The sequence below is a fragment of the Ranitomeya imitator genome, chromosome 8, assembly GCF_032444005.1.
Source record: "Ranitomeya imitator isolate aRanImi1 chromosome 8, aRanImi1.pri, whole genome shotgun sequence".
Taxonomy (NCBI): domain Eukaryota; kingdom Metazoa; phylum Chordata; class Amphibia; order Anura; family Dendrobatidae; genus Ranitomeya; species Ranitomeya imitator.
This window is the reverse complement of record NC_091289.1, coordinates 30,420,425-30,439,200: the sequence shown is the minus strand read 5'-3', so window position 1 is coordinate 30,439,200 and position 18,776 is coordinate 30,420,425. Positions and strand designations below refer to the sequence as shown.

Sequence of the window (18,776 nt, the reverse complement as noted above, 5' to 3'; positions counted from 1 at the left end):
GTTCTCTAAAATCTTACATCTTCTTAGTCTAATGTGATTACGATTTTCGACCTTCTTGATCATTGACCCTAGTGAAATCTCTTCCGGTTTTTGAAAGCTTGTATCTTTTTACTCTTCTGTATAAAGTTCAGTAGATCTCAGATGGTCAGAAATGGGTGAACTTAAGGCTTGGTATGGGTGGCTTGATTTTCAGACTTCAAATTTTGAGTTTTGGATATGGTTTACATCGCTAAACTTTGAATGAATGAAATGATAGGTGGTATTTAACGCTTGAAATCCTCAAATGTCAACCTAGTAGACTACAAACCAAAAAGGTGTTTGGGATCTCAAAGACTGTAAGATAATGAATTGAGTCCCTGTACATTTAAAGCTAAATTCCACAATACAAAGCGGCACACTTTAGTAAATGGCTATTTTATAGCGGTTTACTTACCTTATACTGTAAATCCTTATACTAATGGCTGTACAATCCTTTTATGAAGTTTAAACTCCATCTCCATCCACCCAGGCTGATTGACAGCTCCTTAGTGTCTCTCCTTCCTGGCTGCTACTCAATCTCTGTCCACCTACCTTGATTGAAAGTTCCTCAGTGTCCCTCCTCCCTGCTACAGCTAAGACCTCGCCCTACTCAGTACAAGCTGCAGCTGATGGGTTGGATGGTTGGAGACTGAATACACTGTTTCCCACTTTGTCTGGACTCCTAAAAAGTTCAGTTGAAAATCAGCAATATGAAGCCATTCTGACATGAATTGTCTAAGCAAGTACATCCGCTTCATGAGGACTGAGCGCTATAAAGTGCATAGTTTGTCCTGGGAAATCTTTAATAAAGTATATCATTTTAATTGGCAAACTTTGTTTCAGATCTAGTTTAGTTTAACTCTCCTCCTCCAAAAAAAAACTTGCGCGACATCAATAATGACAACTCAGCACTTGTGCAAAATTTGTGGTTCATCTTAATAACCCGCGACGTGGAGGCAATTTATTCTCACAGTTCAGTGTTCCTCTTAATTATAACGCAATTACAGAGGTGTCTGCTCCTTCTTTTTCTTTTTTTCCTTTTTTTTTCTTCCTTTTATACAGAACACATTTAGCTGGAGAGCGATGACTGGAAAATGTATCTGGCAAGTTACAATTGAGTTGTTTGAGCTGTGTATATATTCCAGCTCCTTGGCAGCCATGAGGACATTCACAGAACATGTAGCACGTGCGCCAAAGCGAACAAAACAAGCTCGCTGTGCCTGTGCCAACAATTTGTAAGAGGACTCTAAGAAATCCAGTTTGTGGGCTGCTGTTGTCTACGAGCCTGGCTGATGTGATTCTGAAAATAAACGTTATGGCTGTTCTTAAAATGTTTGTTTGTTCAGACCAAAACGAGATTACCTTCTTAAGATTCAACTAGAAACTCTCGTGGCAGTAAAAGATTTTATACATCTTTAGTCATGCTGTTAAAAGTAGCTGAAAAATAGTTTAAAAAAAAAAAGTTAAAAAAAAAAAATTCAATTACACATGTTAATTTCCTTTGTGTGTATTGGAACAACACGAAAAAAAGGCAAATTGGACATACCGTAATTCCACACAACTCCAGAATGGATCGGACAAAAGTGTTTGCACCCTCAACTTTAATATTTGGTTGCACCATTTGGGATAAATAACTGCAATCAATCACTTCCTATAACTATCAACAAGCTTCTTCCACCTCTCAACTGAAATTTTGGAGCACTCTTCTTTTTGTAAACTGCTTCAGTTCTCTCATATTGAAGAGTGCCTTCTCCTAACAGAAACTTTAAGATCTCTCCACAAATGTTCAATGGGATTTAGATATGGACTCATTTCCATCCATTTCTGGGGGCTTCTTGAAGTATGTTTGTCCTGCTGGAAGACCCAAGACCTAGGATGTAAACCCAGCTTTCTGATATTGGACGCTACATTGCAACTCAAAATCAGTTAATAATCTTCAGATTTCATAATGCCTTGCACACAGTCAAGGCACCCAGTGCCAGAAGCCACAAGACAACCCCAAAACATCTTTGAACCTCCACCATATTTGACTGTAGGTACTGTGTTCTGTTCCAATTTTTGGGGTTTTGTGTGAAAATTATGTCCAATTTGCCCTTTTTTCTCATTTTTTTTTGTGTAGTTCCAGTACACACAAAGTAAGTAAACGTGTACAACAAATCATGTGTAATTGCAATAATTTTCTTGGAGAAATAATTCAGTTTCTGGAACAATTTCAAGGGTGACAATACTTTCGGCCATGACTGTATACATTATCTATCTGTCAGGGGTGAACAATTACATTTTCCTGAAAGACCACATCAGGGACCCTAACATGACTATTGTGGAGGGCCGAGCCAATAGGCTGAAGTAAATTCTGTGCTCAATATTAAAGGGAACCTGTTGCCCCCAAAATCGAAGGTGAGCTAAGCCCACCGGCATCAGGGGCTTATCTACAGCATTCTGTAATGCTGTAGATAAGCCCCCGATGTATCCTGAAAGATGAGAAAAAGAGGTTAGATTATACTCACCCAGGGGTGTTCCCGCTGCAGTCCGGTCTGATGGGTGTCAAAGTCTATTCCGGCGCCTCTCATCATCTTACGATGACGTCCTCTTCTTGTCTTCACGCTACGGCTCCGGCACAGGCATACTTTGTCTGCCCTGTTGAGGGCAGAGCAAAGTACTGCAGTACGCAGGTGCCGGGAAAGGTCAGAGGTGCCCAGCACCTGTGCACTGCAGTACTTTGCTCTGCCCTCAACAGGACAGACAAAGTATGCCTGCGCCGGAGATTACCCAGATTACGAGTAGTTTTGGAGGAGACTAGGAATGGGGGGATTTTTCCAGCCTTCATGAGGGAGGACATAATAGTTGTAATCCCGAAGGAAGATAAAGATCTACGACTACCTGAATCATATCGCCCGATTTCTTTGCTCAGAACGGATGTTAACCCTTTAATCCCATATGACATACTATCCCGTCGATGTGGGGTGGGCCCGTATGACCACTGACGTGATAGTACGTCATATGCGATCGGCCGCGCTCTCGGGGGGAGCGCGGCCAATCCCGGCCGGATGTCAGCTGACATCCAGCACTATGTGCCAGGAGTGGTCACGAACCCTGGCACATTAACTCCCGGAACACTGCGATCAAACATGATTGCAGCGTTCCAGCGGTACAGGGAAGCATCGCGCAGGGAGGGGGGCTCCCTGCGTGCTTCCCTGAGACCCTCGGTACAAGGCGATGTGCTCACCTTGTACCAAGCGTCTCCTCCCTGCAGGACCCGGATCCAAAATGGCCGTGGGGCTACATCCGGGTCCTGCAGGGAGATGGCATACCAGCGCCTGCTCAGCCCTGCATGTCAGATCGCTGATCTGACACAGTGCTCTGCAAAGTGTCAGATCAGCGATCTGACCGTATAACATGATTGCCTGCCCCCCCTTCCCCCGGGGCAATGTTATAAAGTAAAAAAATATATATATTCAGATGTGTAAAAAAAATAAATTCCTAAATAAAGAAATTCCCATAAATACATTTCTTTATCTAAATAATAAAAAAAAATCAATAAAAGTACACAATTTAGTATCGCCACGTCCGTAACGACCCAACCTATAAAACTGTCCCGCTAGTTAACCCCTTTAATGAACGCGGTAAAAAAAACGAGGCAAAAAACGCTTTATTATCATAACGCTAAACAAAAACAGACATATATAAATAACCATGGTACCGCTGTAAACGAGCCGCCATACAGCATCATGATATAAATGATATAAATGAGGTATCGCTGTTATCGTACTGACCCAAAGAATAAACGCCGCCCCCCCCAAAAAAAGAAATTCATGAATAGCTGGTTTTTGGTCATTCTGCCTCACAAAAATCGGAATAAAAAGCGATCAAAAAATGTCACGTGCCCGAAAATGTTACCAATAAAAACGTCAACTCGTCCCGCGAAAAGCAAGACCTCACATGTGGTCCAAAATATGGATATATATATTTTATATATTTTTTTACACATGGTCACTTATATATACTTTTTATACATCTGCACTTTGCTTGCACTATTTGCTTGTTAGTATCATTTTAGTACATTTATATATGCCTTTTAGTGCATAGCCATATACACCATTAGATTTCTATTGTGTGTGTTGCGTATTTTTATTTGCATACATATGTGCCCCTATAAGCATGGTGGCACGCATCATGGTTCAAGTGATTAATTTTTTTTTTCATTTTTTCTAATTCTCCCTTTTTGTGTGTCCGTTCTCCTTTGTGCCATTTTTATATTGAAATATTTTCTTACATATTTAAATAATTAATTGTCTTTATAGCACAAATTTGGCATCTTCTCTCAAAGTACAGACACACTTTGTAGTGCCACTTTATTACCAATTATATTTAATAAAGGCATTTTACAATTTATTACGCATGTTTCATTTTGATCTATAATTATTTATCCCTATTGATCTGTATGTGTATACACACACACACACACACACACACACACACACACACACACACACACACATACATACACACACACACACACACACACACACACACACACACACACACACACACACACACACACACACACACACACATATATATATATATATATATATATATATATATATATATATATATATATATATACATACATACATACATACATACACACACACACACACACACACACACACACACACACACACACACACACACACACACACACACACACACACACACACACACACACACACACTCACTAGATTGTGGCCCGATTCTAACGCATCGGGTATTCTAGAATATGCATGTCCCCGTAGTATATGGACAATGATGATTCCAGAATTCGCGGCAGACTGTGCCCGTCGCTGATTGGTCGAGGCAACCTTTATGACATAGTCGCCATGCTGTGCCCGTCTCTGATTGGTCGAGGCCGCCAGCTGGATCCTGCAGTATATATAAAATGTATTAATGGTCTCTCCCATTTTTTTTTTATATATCTGTATATATATCTCCTTTAAATATAATTCTTGATCTCCATATATTTGGTTTTTTGGTTTTTACTCCGCTTTCCGAATGGTCTGCCATTCATGATCTGTAGCGGCCTTTTTAACTTTTATATTTTGTTATATATTTGTATTTGATTTGAATTTCTGCTATTTATAGTTAATACTTGGTCCGCTATTTTTCTTGCCTTATTTAGTGTGTATTTCTGTCGGAATACCTTTTTTTTTTTTTCTTATTATTATTATTTAGACAGAACCCCCAGTGCAGTGCCCAATGGAGAGCAAAGGACAAATAGGAACCAAGCCTTAGCTAGGAAAATGAAGCACAGATCTCCTCATTTCACTTGCTTTATGTCACAACTTTGTTGATTTTAATATATTTTTTTGCTACAAAATTTTAAGATTAAAACACAAATAACCGAAATGATATTATTATTAACAACTTTTGTTTTCTAGGGCAAGATGAAAGTAGATGTAAATTATGGAGGAGATCCCATTCCTAAAAGCCCTTTCTCCGTGGGTGTTGCTGCTCCTTTGGACCTAAACAAGATAAAGATCAATGGACTTGATAGTAGTAAGAAAATCTTAGAATAATTATTTATATTCCCTTGGTTCCAGTACAAAATGATTTGCAGATGTTTAGTTAACATCCTATTAAAGGAGTTATGCCTTTCTGCTTGCAGGAGTTGAAGTTGGTAAGGACCAGGAGTTCACTGTGGACACAAAGGGTGCTGGTGGCCAAGGTAAAGTAGATGTGAAAATTAGTAGTCCCAGCAGAAAATCTATTCCTTGTTTGGTGGAGCCTGTTACCGGCAAAGAATGCAGCTCTGTAAAGTATATCCCCAAGGAGGAAGGTGTGTACAATGTGGAGGTGAACTATGATGGAAACCCAGTGCCTGGAAGTCCATACAACGTGGAAGCCACCTTACCTCCCGATCCCACAAAGGTAATCTGGAGTCTTTAGTAACTTTTTTATTGCCATATATTGATTTGGAAGATAAAGCTTATAAATTACTTTTTAACCCTAGGTTAAAGCTTATGGTCCAGGCTTGAAAGGAGGTCTTGTCGGGAAGCCGGCTGAGTTTACAATTGATACTAAAGGAGCAGGCACTGGAGGTTTGGGCTTAACCGTTGAAGGACCTTGTGAAGCCAAAATTGAATGTTCTGATAACGGTGACGGCACTTGCTCCGTTTCCTATCTGCCAACTACAGCAGGAGAGTACTTTGTGAACATTCTGTTCGAAGAGACTCATATTCCAGGGTCTCCGTTCCAAGCTGACGTTGAAATGCCCTTTGATCCAACAAAAGTCATCACCACTGGTCCTGGCTTGGAACATGGTAAAGTAGGGGAGGCTGGCTTGATTCACGTTGACTGTTCACAAGCAGGCCCTGGGGTACTCACGATGGAAGCGGTGTCTGATTCTGGCTCCAAAGCGGAGGTCTACATCCAAGATAACGGTGATGAAACCCATTCTGTCACCTATGTTCCAATGTTTGCTGGCATGTACACATTGTCCATGAAGTATGGAGGGGAACAAGTGCCAAAGTTTCCTTCTAGAGTTAAGGTTGATCCTTCAGTGAATACCAGTAATATCAAAGTGTTTGGACCTGGAGTGGAAGGGGATGGTAAGACAATACAATGCAATCTTTGGTGTGGTTCAGCATTTTTTTTTGCACAAATTTAGAAGATTAAGCATATTTTATGAACTTATCTCATTGTACAGGTGTATTTAGGGAAGCTACAACCAATTTTACTGTTGATGCCCGACCTCTGACTCGAACCGGTGGAAATCACATCAAAACTAAGATCTCAAATCCATCCGGAGCGTCCACAGATTGCCTGGTCAAAGATAACGGTGATGGCACTTATGAGGTGGAGTACACGCCTTTTGAAAAAGGTAAAATATGGGATAAGCACCAATATTTTACTATTTCAACCATCGAGGCCGTAAAATATGACTGTGGTCAACCATGAGCAGAAAAATACCGTAGCTGCATTAGCTGTAATGGGCACTGCAGTTGAACATACTATACTTTACTATGCAAATTTTGGGCCAACAGAACAGATTTTTCCTTACTACTAGTAATTAAAAATGTGAAAAAATGCATAGCATTAACATATGTAGTGCATGCCACGTTCACAGTGATATATTAATACAATAGGGGTTAAATGCATGTAAAAAAGAAGCAATAGCAGGGAAATTATCAGAAACGTGTGGGCTTTATTTACACCAATTTCTGCATTTTCAAAATTGCAGTAAATCTTGTTGCCATTATTTGGCCACACTCATTTTGCGAAGTTTCGCTCTCTTAATGCATTGCCATCATTAATAATAGAATTAAATTGTATGGTTTTGATAAATGCCACTCCTTACTTTTTTTTGTTGTTGTTTTCTTACAGTATTTAGTTGCTAGCATAAGTTCGTTTATTGTGTAAAGATGAGGCAGTGGTGTAGCTTGGGGGAAAAAAAACCCACAGCAGCGATTGCCCTTTATGCAGAATTTTTAGAGGTGCTATTTTTCAGAAAAAGAAAAAAGAACTTTGTTTGAATTTTTTTCGGAACCAAAGAAGTGGCTTTGCTAGCTGCAAAGATGTGGGTCAGTGAACATGCCCAGATTTCTTGCCAGGTGTCCCGGGTCCTCCATTTGGATGCTTGATACAGCTGGATCCTGCAGTAGAGCAGAAACTATAGGCCCCACGACTCTCCGTCCTGCTGTAGACCCGTGACTTATAAGGTATCCACATCCTTGTGCAGCCGGCGCAATGTCTGCCCTGTGTTGTGCTACCTGTGCCGTCCTGCTCTACGTGTAGGAGAGAAGAGTACTATAGCGTTTGGATTAAATGAGTATGAACTTTATTTTTTTTGCGGGCGCCATCAGGGGGCATTATTTATTTTAGGACTCAGACGGCTGAATAACACGGACAATAATCGCATCGCAATTCTTGGACTGGCCGGCGGCTCAGCTGACCCGAGCATGATGGCATGTATTTCTATTCAGCTGTCACGGTCTGGTCAGGAGAGCCACCGGCTAGTCCATGCTCTACTATGCAATCGTCGTCCAAGTAATTCGGCCGTCTGACTGCGCCCCTAAGGTGTTACTTGGGGCATTGCTGATGGGTTAGGGGGATACTTTCCTTCACAGACAAATGAACAATATATGGACCCTTTACAGTCCAGTAACTCATCATAATGCACAAAACCCCCTCTGTGGAGGTGATAACGGGCCCCTTCACCTCTTGAGCCCCTATGCGGCTGTACAGATTGCACTAATGATATGGCGGCCCCTGCTTTCCTTGCCTTGGGCACTGACCACCCAATTTGGTGTGGTCCTGCTCCATTTTTTTGCATTTGGTCCCAGGAGCTCTGGTCATTTTATACTTTTCACTTTTCATATAAATTAGTCTGATTTTAGATTTTTGGTGGCCATGTGTCCGATGTTGTTTTATACGCAATAATTTTTTTTTGGTATACTTGTATCGCTAAAATATAAATACATCGGTAATCCCATGAAGTTTTCTTTAATCCGACATCTGAGCGTCCAAATTCCATCCGATCTGATCTGAAACTTCACAAGCTCAAAAGCAGCAAGTTGAGCAGAAATCAATCGTGAGAAAAAAAGTATGATAGCGTCAGATTTGACGTTGTTGTTTTACTTCGGGCAGTCTTTGTATCTTCACAGTAACATTTTAGATTTAACGCATAGATGGATTTGCAGCTAAACAGCCTCTAGCGTCAGTGACGACTAACCTCATGAAGAAAAAATGTAATGTATACACACACCATATCTGATTACGCACCAGCTGCTTTAGGGCAGTACAAACCGAAAAAAAAGTAGTTTCTGTTTGTTTTTCTGGTGGTGCCGTAACCCCAAACCACAATATGTTTTGATCCCATTTCTCTTTTGTGGTTGCTGAAGTAATAAGTCTATGAAATAGGAAACCAAAACAGGAAAATGATTTGGGAAGTGCAGTCATAGATCTATATTTATAACATTTTCCTTGGCCACCATTTTGCTACCCTTTATAATGTTCTGTTCCTTAGGTGCCCATACGGTGGAGGTGACCTATGATGAAGAACCTGTTCCTAGAAGTCCTTTTAAGGTTGGAGTGACCGAGGGATGTTTCCCTTCACGTGTAAAGGCGAAGGGTCCGGGGCTCCATGAGGCTCTAACGAACAAACCTAATGCCTTTTCTGTTATAACACGGTAAGAAGAATAAAACCATAACCTGACCTAAAGTTGTAGTGGTGGTGAGCAATTGGCTATGACTTATGACTGCATTGGGCAATGCCCCATCAGGGTTGGAAAGGATCATCCAATTATATGTAAGTCAAAGTAGGTACCTAACTAACGTGGGTGCAGAGGTTGAAATCGCAACCTATGCCCTGGAGCCTAGGAGGGCCCAGAAAGTCCTTATGGCCCAGATGAAAATTCCATTATTAAAGGCCCTGTTGGCGATTTTGCATTGTGGCCCACGAGCTTGATGTTGGACCACAGTTTAGAGGTCCAGTAAACCCACTTGGAGCTGACCTGAGCCCACTTGGAAATAATCCCGTGGCATTGAAGTCTATTTTTATGGGGCTTTCAGGTTATGTCGTGCATGAGCAATGATCAAATGATGTTACAATGAAGACATATCCTGTACAGATGTAAAGTGTACCCTCACTAACATATCGTATGATCTGCCCAACTTTTGGACCGGGGGGTGCCAAGGATATCAACTCCAGGCCCCACTTTTCAGCTTTTTAAAAATGACTTTATGCTCATTCACAAATTTTTATAGGAATAAACTGGGTTGATTGGTAAATGAATAAGATGCTGCCTTTGTTTGTATGTACTAAATTTAGTCTGTAGTGCCAAGTACTGCTCATATAAGAGGGTGGTGGCCCGCTGCTGCATGGGGGCCCACCGGAGGATTTTCCTGTTCTCTTATGGGCCAGTCCTCGCCTGGGCTCAAGTAATGCCATGTTAAAGCAGAACTGTGATGCATTGATCTTTTTTTTTTTTTCTAGCCAACATGTGGCTAAAGAAAGAGATTATTATACAATTACCATTGCTAATGTTCTGTAGTTTTGCAAAAATGAGGCTCCCACTGGTCTCATTGACTCCCAGATGATCGGGGATTTTCAATAATACGGTTTATCTGCAGCTTTTTTGATGAGACGTTACTATTTATACCCGTTCTATAAACTTTAAACTAATTGTCTCATAAAGACATCCCCTTTCATTGTAGAAAATGACTTGGAAGTTATTAAAGTTGGTGAAATCTACGGCCCACCATAACTACAGCACGTAGAGCATAACATACATGGACACACTTATACTTACAGAACAGACTCTTAAAACTTAGTAATTGGTAATACTCGATATGTCATGTAGGGGACATGGTTCTGAGTCAGACAGTCCCTGTGATATCCACATATCCTAATTGGGTATATGAATAGGGTTTCCTCTTGTGGCTGCTCATTCCTATACTATGAAAAATTGGGGTTCATTCTTCTATACAGCAACTCCTTCAAACAAAAGGTATATCCAAACTTCTAACCATAGTTGGTGGCCAGAAAAATGCCTAGTTAGCAAACCCTAGAAAATAAAATAAAAGCAGCAAATGTTACAAAAAATAAAATTCTTGCCTTTTCTTTACAGTTAGTCTAGCATAGAAGCTGGCTAGTATCATCACATGCCAAGCTATTGTCATCACTGCTCAGTTAAGGTAGCCATGATGGCAGCAGTAGGACACACGGCCACCGAGGCTGTAACTGGCCTAATGGGTCAAGTGTTGGCTGCTTGTAAATACAAATTGGGGCCCCTTATTTGCATAAGAAACAAAACAGAAAGGTCATTTATTTATTTATTTTAAATAGCATTTTCTGCTACTTTTAAGTTTTATTAACTTAGTTGGTAAGTTAAAGTCAACTTGTTACCAGGTCAAAAGTGGCCAGTTTTGCTCTTGCTGCTCCCCTTATTCCATTTTTATCTATTTGTTTTTATAACTCCTCCAAATAGACTGATTTGAAACTTTTTTTTTAATAGTTTTTAATAGTTTAATACACTCTAGTATGGCAACTTTTATCTTTTACGAGATAGCATCGCTCACAGGATTGTCTGGGTGCAAATCCCTGCATAATAACCGAGCAAGCAATGTAATAGTAAAGACCCTAAAAAATAACATAATTGGATGCACCAAATAACAAAATAGGTCTGGAACCGAATGATGGATTTAAAAAAACAAAAAACAAACAAAAACAAAATGCCAAAGAACAAAACCAAATTGTTATGGGGGCAGGAGGAATAAGATGGGAACAAAACCTTGCCACTTTCTCCTTGCTGGCAGGTCCTCTTCAAATTCAACTCCTGTCCTTTTTTATTGTTATTTCTGTATTTTTGTGTTGTGCTCAACCAAATGCATGAGTACAATTGCATAAATCTGGAACAACACAACATTCAATATTTGTATTATCTATATACTCTACATCCTGATAATCTCGTTCTAATGGAGCAAAAGGCTGTTAAACTCTTCGTGAACTTGGTGCTTTTTTTTTTGCTGGGTCAAGTAATAAATGTTGAGGTTAACCTATTGTTCTGCTCAACGTCTTGTTGCAGAGGTGCTGGAATTGGTGGTCTGGGAATAACAGTCGAGGGTCCCTCAGAATCCAAAATGTCTTGTAAAGATAATAAGGATGGAAGCTGCAGTGTGGAATATATTCCTTACGCTCCAGGAGAATACGATGTTAATATCACGTATGACGGGGAACACATTCCAGGTACGTTGAGGTCCTGCCCTTTGCTTTGTTTGGCTTGGTCTCTTCTGTTAAAATGGTAAGGGGGAATATTTCCAGGTATAAATCACGACCGTTGCTGTATTAACCTAATAAACAGCGCTGTCTGTGGTCTATGCTGCTCTCACGTTTTATGGGATATATATATTTATTACTGTGATTTTGTATCCAGCCTGTTCCATTTATTAATGGACCAGTGACAGAATGAGGTAACTTCATGTCTTGTCTGTGGTTTTCCTCTTAATGTCTTACTGGTTTTATAGTATTTCAGGGGAAAAAAATACCTCCGTAATGTACAATGTGTCTTAATAGAAAATACCAGTAACTTGCATAGACTACATGGAGTTTCAGAATTAGACCACCAAGACGATCACCTGCTCACCCTTGGTCCTACTCATCTTTGGTCCTACCTGACTTTAGCAAAGCATTTGATAAAGTATCTCATACCATCGTTATTGAAAAAATGATAAAGTATGGGATTAACAAGGCTATGGTTAATTAGATTCATCACTGGCTCAGTGATCATACTCAGAGTGGTAATAAATGGTTGCTCGTCCTATTGGAAGAGTGTTTCGAGTGGGGCGCCACAAGACTCTATCCTGGCCCTAGTGGTGTTCAACGTTTTTATATATGATCTGAATAAGGGAACTGAAGGTAATCTAATCAAATTTGCTGACGATGCAAAGCTAGGAGTGATAGCGAACACTAGAGAAGACAGAGAAAGAATTCAGAATCAAGAGCAGCTTGAGGCAACAAGTAATAGAAAGGTTTTTAAAAGGGAGAAATGCAAGATTCTAAATATTGGCAAGAATCGAAAATTACATCTACAGAATGGGAGGAATAGAACTAAGCAACAGCACATGTGAAAAAATACTTGGGTATACTAATAGATCACAGACTGCACATGAGTCAACAGTGTGATGCAGCAGCAAAAAAGGCAAACACAGTTTGGGATGCATTAAGAGAAGCATCTACTGTGTGCAGAATTATTAGGCAAGTTGTATTTTAGAGGATTATTTTTATTATTAATCAACAACTACGTTCTCAATCAACCCAAAAGACTCATAAATATCAAAGCTTAATATTTTTGGAAGTTGCGGAGTGTTTTTTTTTAGCTTTGGCTATCTTAGGAGGATATCTGGTTGTGCAGGTAGCTATTACTGTGCAGAATTATTAGGCAACTTAATAAAAACCAAATATATTCCCATCTCACTTGTTTATTTTCACCGGGTAAACCAATATAACTGCACAAAATTTAGAAAAAAAACATTTCTGACATGCAAAAACAAAAAAATTAGTGACCAATATAGCCACCTTTCTTTATGGTGACACTCGGCAGCCTTCCATCCATAGATTCTGTCAGTTGCTTGATCTATTTATGATCAACATTGCGTGCAGCAGCCACCACAGCCTCCCAGACACTGTTCCGAGAGGTGGACTGTTTTCCCTCCCTGTAGATCTCACATTTTGAGGGACCACAGGTTCTCTATGGGGTTCAGATCAGGTGAACAAGGGGGCCATGTCATTATTTTTTCTTCTTTGACACCTTTACTGGCCAGCCATGCTGTGGAGTAGTTGGAGGCATGTGATGGAGCATTGTCCTGCATGAAAATCATGTTTTTCTTCACTGCTTGAAGAAGTTGTCTTCCAGAAACTGGCAGTAGGTCTGGGAGTTGAGCTTCACTCCATGCTCAACCCGGAAAGGTCCCACAAGTTCATCTTTGATTATACCAGCCCATACCAGTACCCCACCTCCACCTTGCTGGCGTCTGAGTCGGAGTGGAGCTCTCTGCCCTTTACTGATCCAGCCTCTGGCCCATCCATCTGGCCCATCAAGAGTCACTCTCCTTTTATCAGTCCATAAAACCTTTGAAAAGTCAGTCTTAAGATATTTCTTGGCCCAGTCTTGACGTTTTATCTTGTTTCTTGTTCAAAGGTGGTCGTTTTTCAGCCTTCCTTACTTTGGCCATGTCCCTGAGTATCGCACACCTTGTGCTTTTTGTTACTCCAGTAACGTTGCAGCTCTGAAATATGGCAAAACTGGTGGCAAATGGCATCTTGGCAGCTTCACGCTTGATTTTCCTCAATTCATGGGCAGTTATTTTGCGCCTTTTTTGCCCAACATGCTTCTTGCGACCCTGTTGGCTATTTGCCATGAAACGCTTGATTGTTCGGTGATCACGCTTCAAAAGTTTGGCAATTTCAAGACTGCTGCATCCCTCTGCAAGACATCTCATAATTTTGGACTTTTTCAGAGCCCGTCAAATCTCTCTTCTGACTCATTTTGCCAAAGGAAAGGAAGTTGCCTAATAATTAAGCACACCTTATATCAGGGGTTTTGATGTCATTGGACAACACCCCTCCTCATTACAGAGATGCACATCACCTGATTTACTTAATTGGTAGTTGGCTCTCAAGCCTGGACAGCTTGATGTAGGACAACACGTATAAAAAGTATCATGTGATCAAAATACAACTTGCCTAATAATTCTGCACACAGTGTAGAGTCTAGATCATGTGAAGAAATTATCACCCACTACTCCTTGGTCAGGCCTCATCTGGAATACTGTGTCCAGTTCTGGGCACCACATTGTAAAAAAGACATTGAAAATCTAGAGCAAGTTCAGAGAAAAGCTACCAGGATGGTGAGCGGACTACAAACTGTCCTACGAGGAATGGTTAAAGGATGTGGGAATGTTTAGCTTGCAAAAAGAAGGCTAAGAGGAGACTTAATAGCTGTCTACAAATATCTGAAGGGATGTCACAGTGTAGAGGGATCATCCTTATTCTCATTTGCATATGGAAACAGGAGAAACAATGGAATGAAACTGAAAAGGAGAAGATACAGATTAGATATTGAGTTTGATCAATGAGTGGAACAAGCTGCCACAAGAGATGGTGAGTACTCCTTCAATGGAAGTCTTCAAATAGGGCTGGACAGACATCTGTCTGAGATAGTATAGTGAATCCTGCATTGAACAAGAGGTTGGACACAATGACCCTGGAGGTCTCTTCGAACTAGAACAGTCTATGATTCTGCAAGGAAAAGCTGTGGTAAATTCAGTGGCTGCTTCAGGAGAAACTTTTGTATTACTTAGTGGCTATTCAGAAAATTGTCATCCATAAAATACAAGGGCGGCTCAAATATGCCAGAAGTATTGGTACACCGGTCTACAGAACAATAATGCTTCCACCTGTTGCTTTAGCCACCTTGTTATATCTGATTAGTCAAAAGGGCTAAAACGAATACACTCCTTTACGAGTGTAGAATTGCCACTTAATCTTTTTTTATTCTCTTGTTGGATTTCATACGAACTTCAGCCCCGCTATGAGAGGGAATGTAATAACTGTGACGTGGACTTTCCCTTCTGAGTCTTTATATTTTCCATGCTGCAGGTAGCCCATTTAAAGTTCCTGCAAAAGATGTCGTAGACCCCAGTAAAGTGAAGGTATCTGGAATTGGACTTGGAAATGCCGTTCGGGCTAAAATACCACAGCAGTTTACTGTAGATGCCAGCAAAGCCGGAATTGCTCCTCTTAGTGTTGCAGTGAGCGGACCCAGAGGTAAGAGATTCTAAGACTTATACTCTGCGATGGACCTTTTGGGTTTATTATTTTATATCTAATTTCCTGTCATTTCATGAGCACGATTCAGCTCTAACTTTTGGAAAGCCTTTCTTTCATTTTATTTCTCATAGCTTTTAACATGCCAGAGCCCTTTTATATTTGATAATTCAGTATCTTCTTCAGCATAACCACTTAATATAATTTCCTGCATCATATTCACATAAGACACTCAATATATTATACAACTGCCGCTGCTTACTTGTACCAAATTCTGTCATTTTTTGCTTTCCCAGCAGATCGATTGCTTACAATCTAGTGTGTGCCTAGATTTAAATGGGTATTCCACAGGATCTGTCATAAATGTATAGTTAATGTGGGTGGCAAAAATGTTGGAAATGAGGCCTGTAATGCATTGCTGTCAGTGGAAAGGCAGTCAAAATTCCCATACAGATGAATGGGAAATATAACCACCTCCTCACAGCGGTGCCTGTCAAGATCTCGTTTTGGGATGGTGAAGGTACCCATTGCGGTTCCTGTGGATATGCCATAAATATAAAAGATGGAAATACCTCTTTAAAGTGGTATACCAGTTTTAAAGAGTCTTTAAAAGTCTGATCAATTGTTATGGGTCTAATTTCTGGGAACCCACTTAATCACTGAAAAATACCACTATGTACTATTACTTAATTTGATGTCTAAAGGACTGGTTAAGATAGCTGGGGTATAGTTCTGGTGATCTTGGATCTAGCTGTTTGCATCAACCGATCTACAAGTTGTCACCAATTCAAAGAATAGTTGAAGATTAGACACCCCTAAAATAAAACACCCTCCATTAAAATGTTAGTTGTATACTACCTTTTTATCTCCTTTTACAGTAATTTTCAGAGTCGTGTATATTCTATTTTCAGAAAATATCATACCTCTCAACCAGTTTGTGATTAATTCTTCCATATACCAGGCAGTTGGGATCCTATGTAACTATTATCAGGGCTTTAGCACTACTACAGCTAATGGACATGGCAGCTATTGCTCCCTGACAATAAGTTTGAAACTTGCCAATCTAATGACATTGCTTTAAATGTCCAGTTGAATTGTTTAACTAAAGTAGATAATCTGCTGCTATCCTTGTTGTTTCTAATATTTTTCGCCCAGGGTTATTGTGTCTCCATGCCCATAATTAATAGTAACAATGTTCTGATAGGTGATTGACAATAACAGTGTTTATTTCTAGCTAATGAAACGGACTCCTTAACGAAACGGAGCCCCATGAAAGCCATTACAAATTTCTTTAAAGGTGACTTCAAGCGAGATGCAAAGGAGCCAGGTTTGGACTTTTGTCATCTGCTCCAGGAACAAGTGGAATGTTAATCAGTTCTGGTTTTTGGTCTGTCTCTGGCTGCTCCTCATTAGTCAATGATTGTGGTTTTGTGTCACTTTAAATCTTCCAATATTCACTGGTGGAGAATATGATTTACTATAAATTAAGAGGTGCATTCCCGAGTCTGTAACTGGCTAGTAAGAACCTAATCTCGAAAAATCTTGGGTCTCATATTTACCGTTTTTGATGGGCGAGACTAGGCTTACTTGGGCAACCTTTCTCTGTAATGTAAAAAAAAGTTTCAAATGGGGAAATATGATAAAAAAAGTTGATCTTTTTCAAAGAAATGGGGTCATTCCAGTCCAAGGGCTGTAGGTAGTATTGCTGCCCAGCTCTTTGAATGAGGGTAAACTAGAATACCAGGCATATATACCGTCATAGCGGAAAGTGTTGGCACCCTTTAAATTGTTCCAGAAAATGAAGTACTTTTCCCAGAAAATTATTGCAATTACACATGTTTAATTACCGTATATGCGTTTATTTCCTTTGTTTGTATTGGAACAACACAAAAAAGAGAAAAGAAGGCAAATTGGACATAATTTTGCAAAAAAAAACCCAAATGGGCAAAATTGTTGGCAGTTTATCAAAATTGTGGGTAAACCACTTTGTTTCAAGCGTGCGACACCCGTTCAAACTCGCCTGTGGCAAGTAACAGTTGTGGGCAATATGAAAATAAGACCTGAAACAACCTCTTTAATCATGAACCATGGTGGTTGGATCAAACATGATTAGCTGCCACCTCAAGAAGCTATTTTCAACTGGTAGAACAATCTTCTTATCCTTCTTCATACAGTAAAAAGGCTCCTACTGCAGCCAGTCGCTCTACAGCCAGATACTGACTGGGCTCCTGAGATTTAAATAAAATTTATTCATATATTTCTCAGTAATAAAATTAATTTTAATAAAAGACAAAATAACAAATATAGTGTGTTTTTGGATATGTATTCCTTTTTTTTTGTTTGTTTTTTTTACGTTCAATGATTCAATGCTCACTTTGACACCAACACAGTCAGGCTATAGGTACGGTAATCCAAAGCAACTATTTGGGGGAATCCTATAAGCAATAGAATATTATATATGACACCACTTCAATTGATCACATATAGTTCTTCCTACTCTTCAGAACTAAGCTGTGTGGAAGTTTTTTCTTAGACTGTGAGCTGTGCTACCTGATCGACATCAGTAGTCACTACTCTGAGGGGGCAATTGAGCTTGTGTTACAGACCCCGTGGGAACACACCTGAGATGCAGCAGGCTATCCTGGAGAATGGTGTCAGCTGACAAGTACTATACTGATGATTGCTGGACTGAGCATAGAACAATCAGGTCCTTGTGCTCAGGATTTAACAAGAGAACAAGATTGGGAAGTGAAAAAGTTTGGAAATCACTGGGGAATATCGACCAAGTGCTGGGGAACATAGGGGGGACTCACAGCCTGCAGCAGATTTACACGATGTGTTGTGTGTTCTTCTGTTTCTTACCATGAAACATTTTATACATCACTTTTTCTATGAGAAGATTATTCAAAACTATTGCTCATCTGAGATAATGACTTTCTAGAAAATTTGTCCCTCATACCGGTGCCTCAGAATATAAACTGCCTTATATCTTATAGCCACTTACATAAGACATTATTGACTTCCATTTATTCACAACTACAATGAAATGTGCCATTAAAGACGATCTGTCATTTGTCATAAATGATTAATTTTTTTTTACCTGGTGTAAATGCCGCTGTCCTCCTGAATCCGGCGTTGTTTTTCTTTTGTTCCTGCGCCTCTCCGTTCCTGAGATATGGCCCCCTTTTCCCTGTATAGAAATCTAGTCTTGTTAGCCACGTGGGCAGGATCATGCTCTTCCATGAAATTTTCTTAAGGACCACGCCCAGTTAATTTACATACAGAGAAGAAGGGGCCATATCTCAAGAACGGAGGAACGCAGAAACAAAAGAAAAACATCACCGAATTCAGGAGAATGGCGGCATTTATACCAGGTAAAAAAAACTTGCATATTTATGGCAAGTGATAGGCCCCCTTTAAGAACTCCTATTTT

General features: G+C 40.0%; 1 protein-coding gene across 2 annotated transcripts in view; it reads left to right on the top strand.

The window, feature by feature from the left end:
• The window catches only part of FLNB (filamin B), a 195,577-nt gene that overhangs the window by 140,889 nt on the left and 35,912 nt on the right, over positions 1–18,776 (top strand). For both annotated transcript variants that reach the window (XM_069736664.1, XM_069736663.1), the window contains exons 19-25: positions 5,457–5,574; positions 5,684–5,946; positions 6,029–6,626; positions 6,725–6,898; positions 9,044–9,206; positions 11,604–11,764; positions 15,176–15,343. In XM_069736664.1, the coding sequence (XP_069592765.1) occupies positions 5,457–5,574; positions 5,684–5,946; positions 6,029–6,626; positions 6,725–6,898; positions 9,044–9,206; positions 11,604–11,764; positions 15,176–15,343 (1,645 nt within the window). The remainder of the gene's footprint in view (positions 1–5,456; positions 5,575–5,683; positions 5,947–6,028; positions 6,627–6,724; positions 6,899–9,043; positions 9,207–11,603; positions 11,765–15,175; positions 15,344–18,776) is intronic.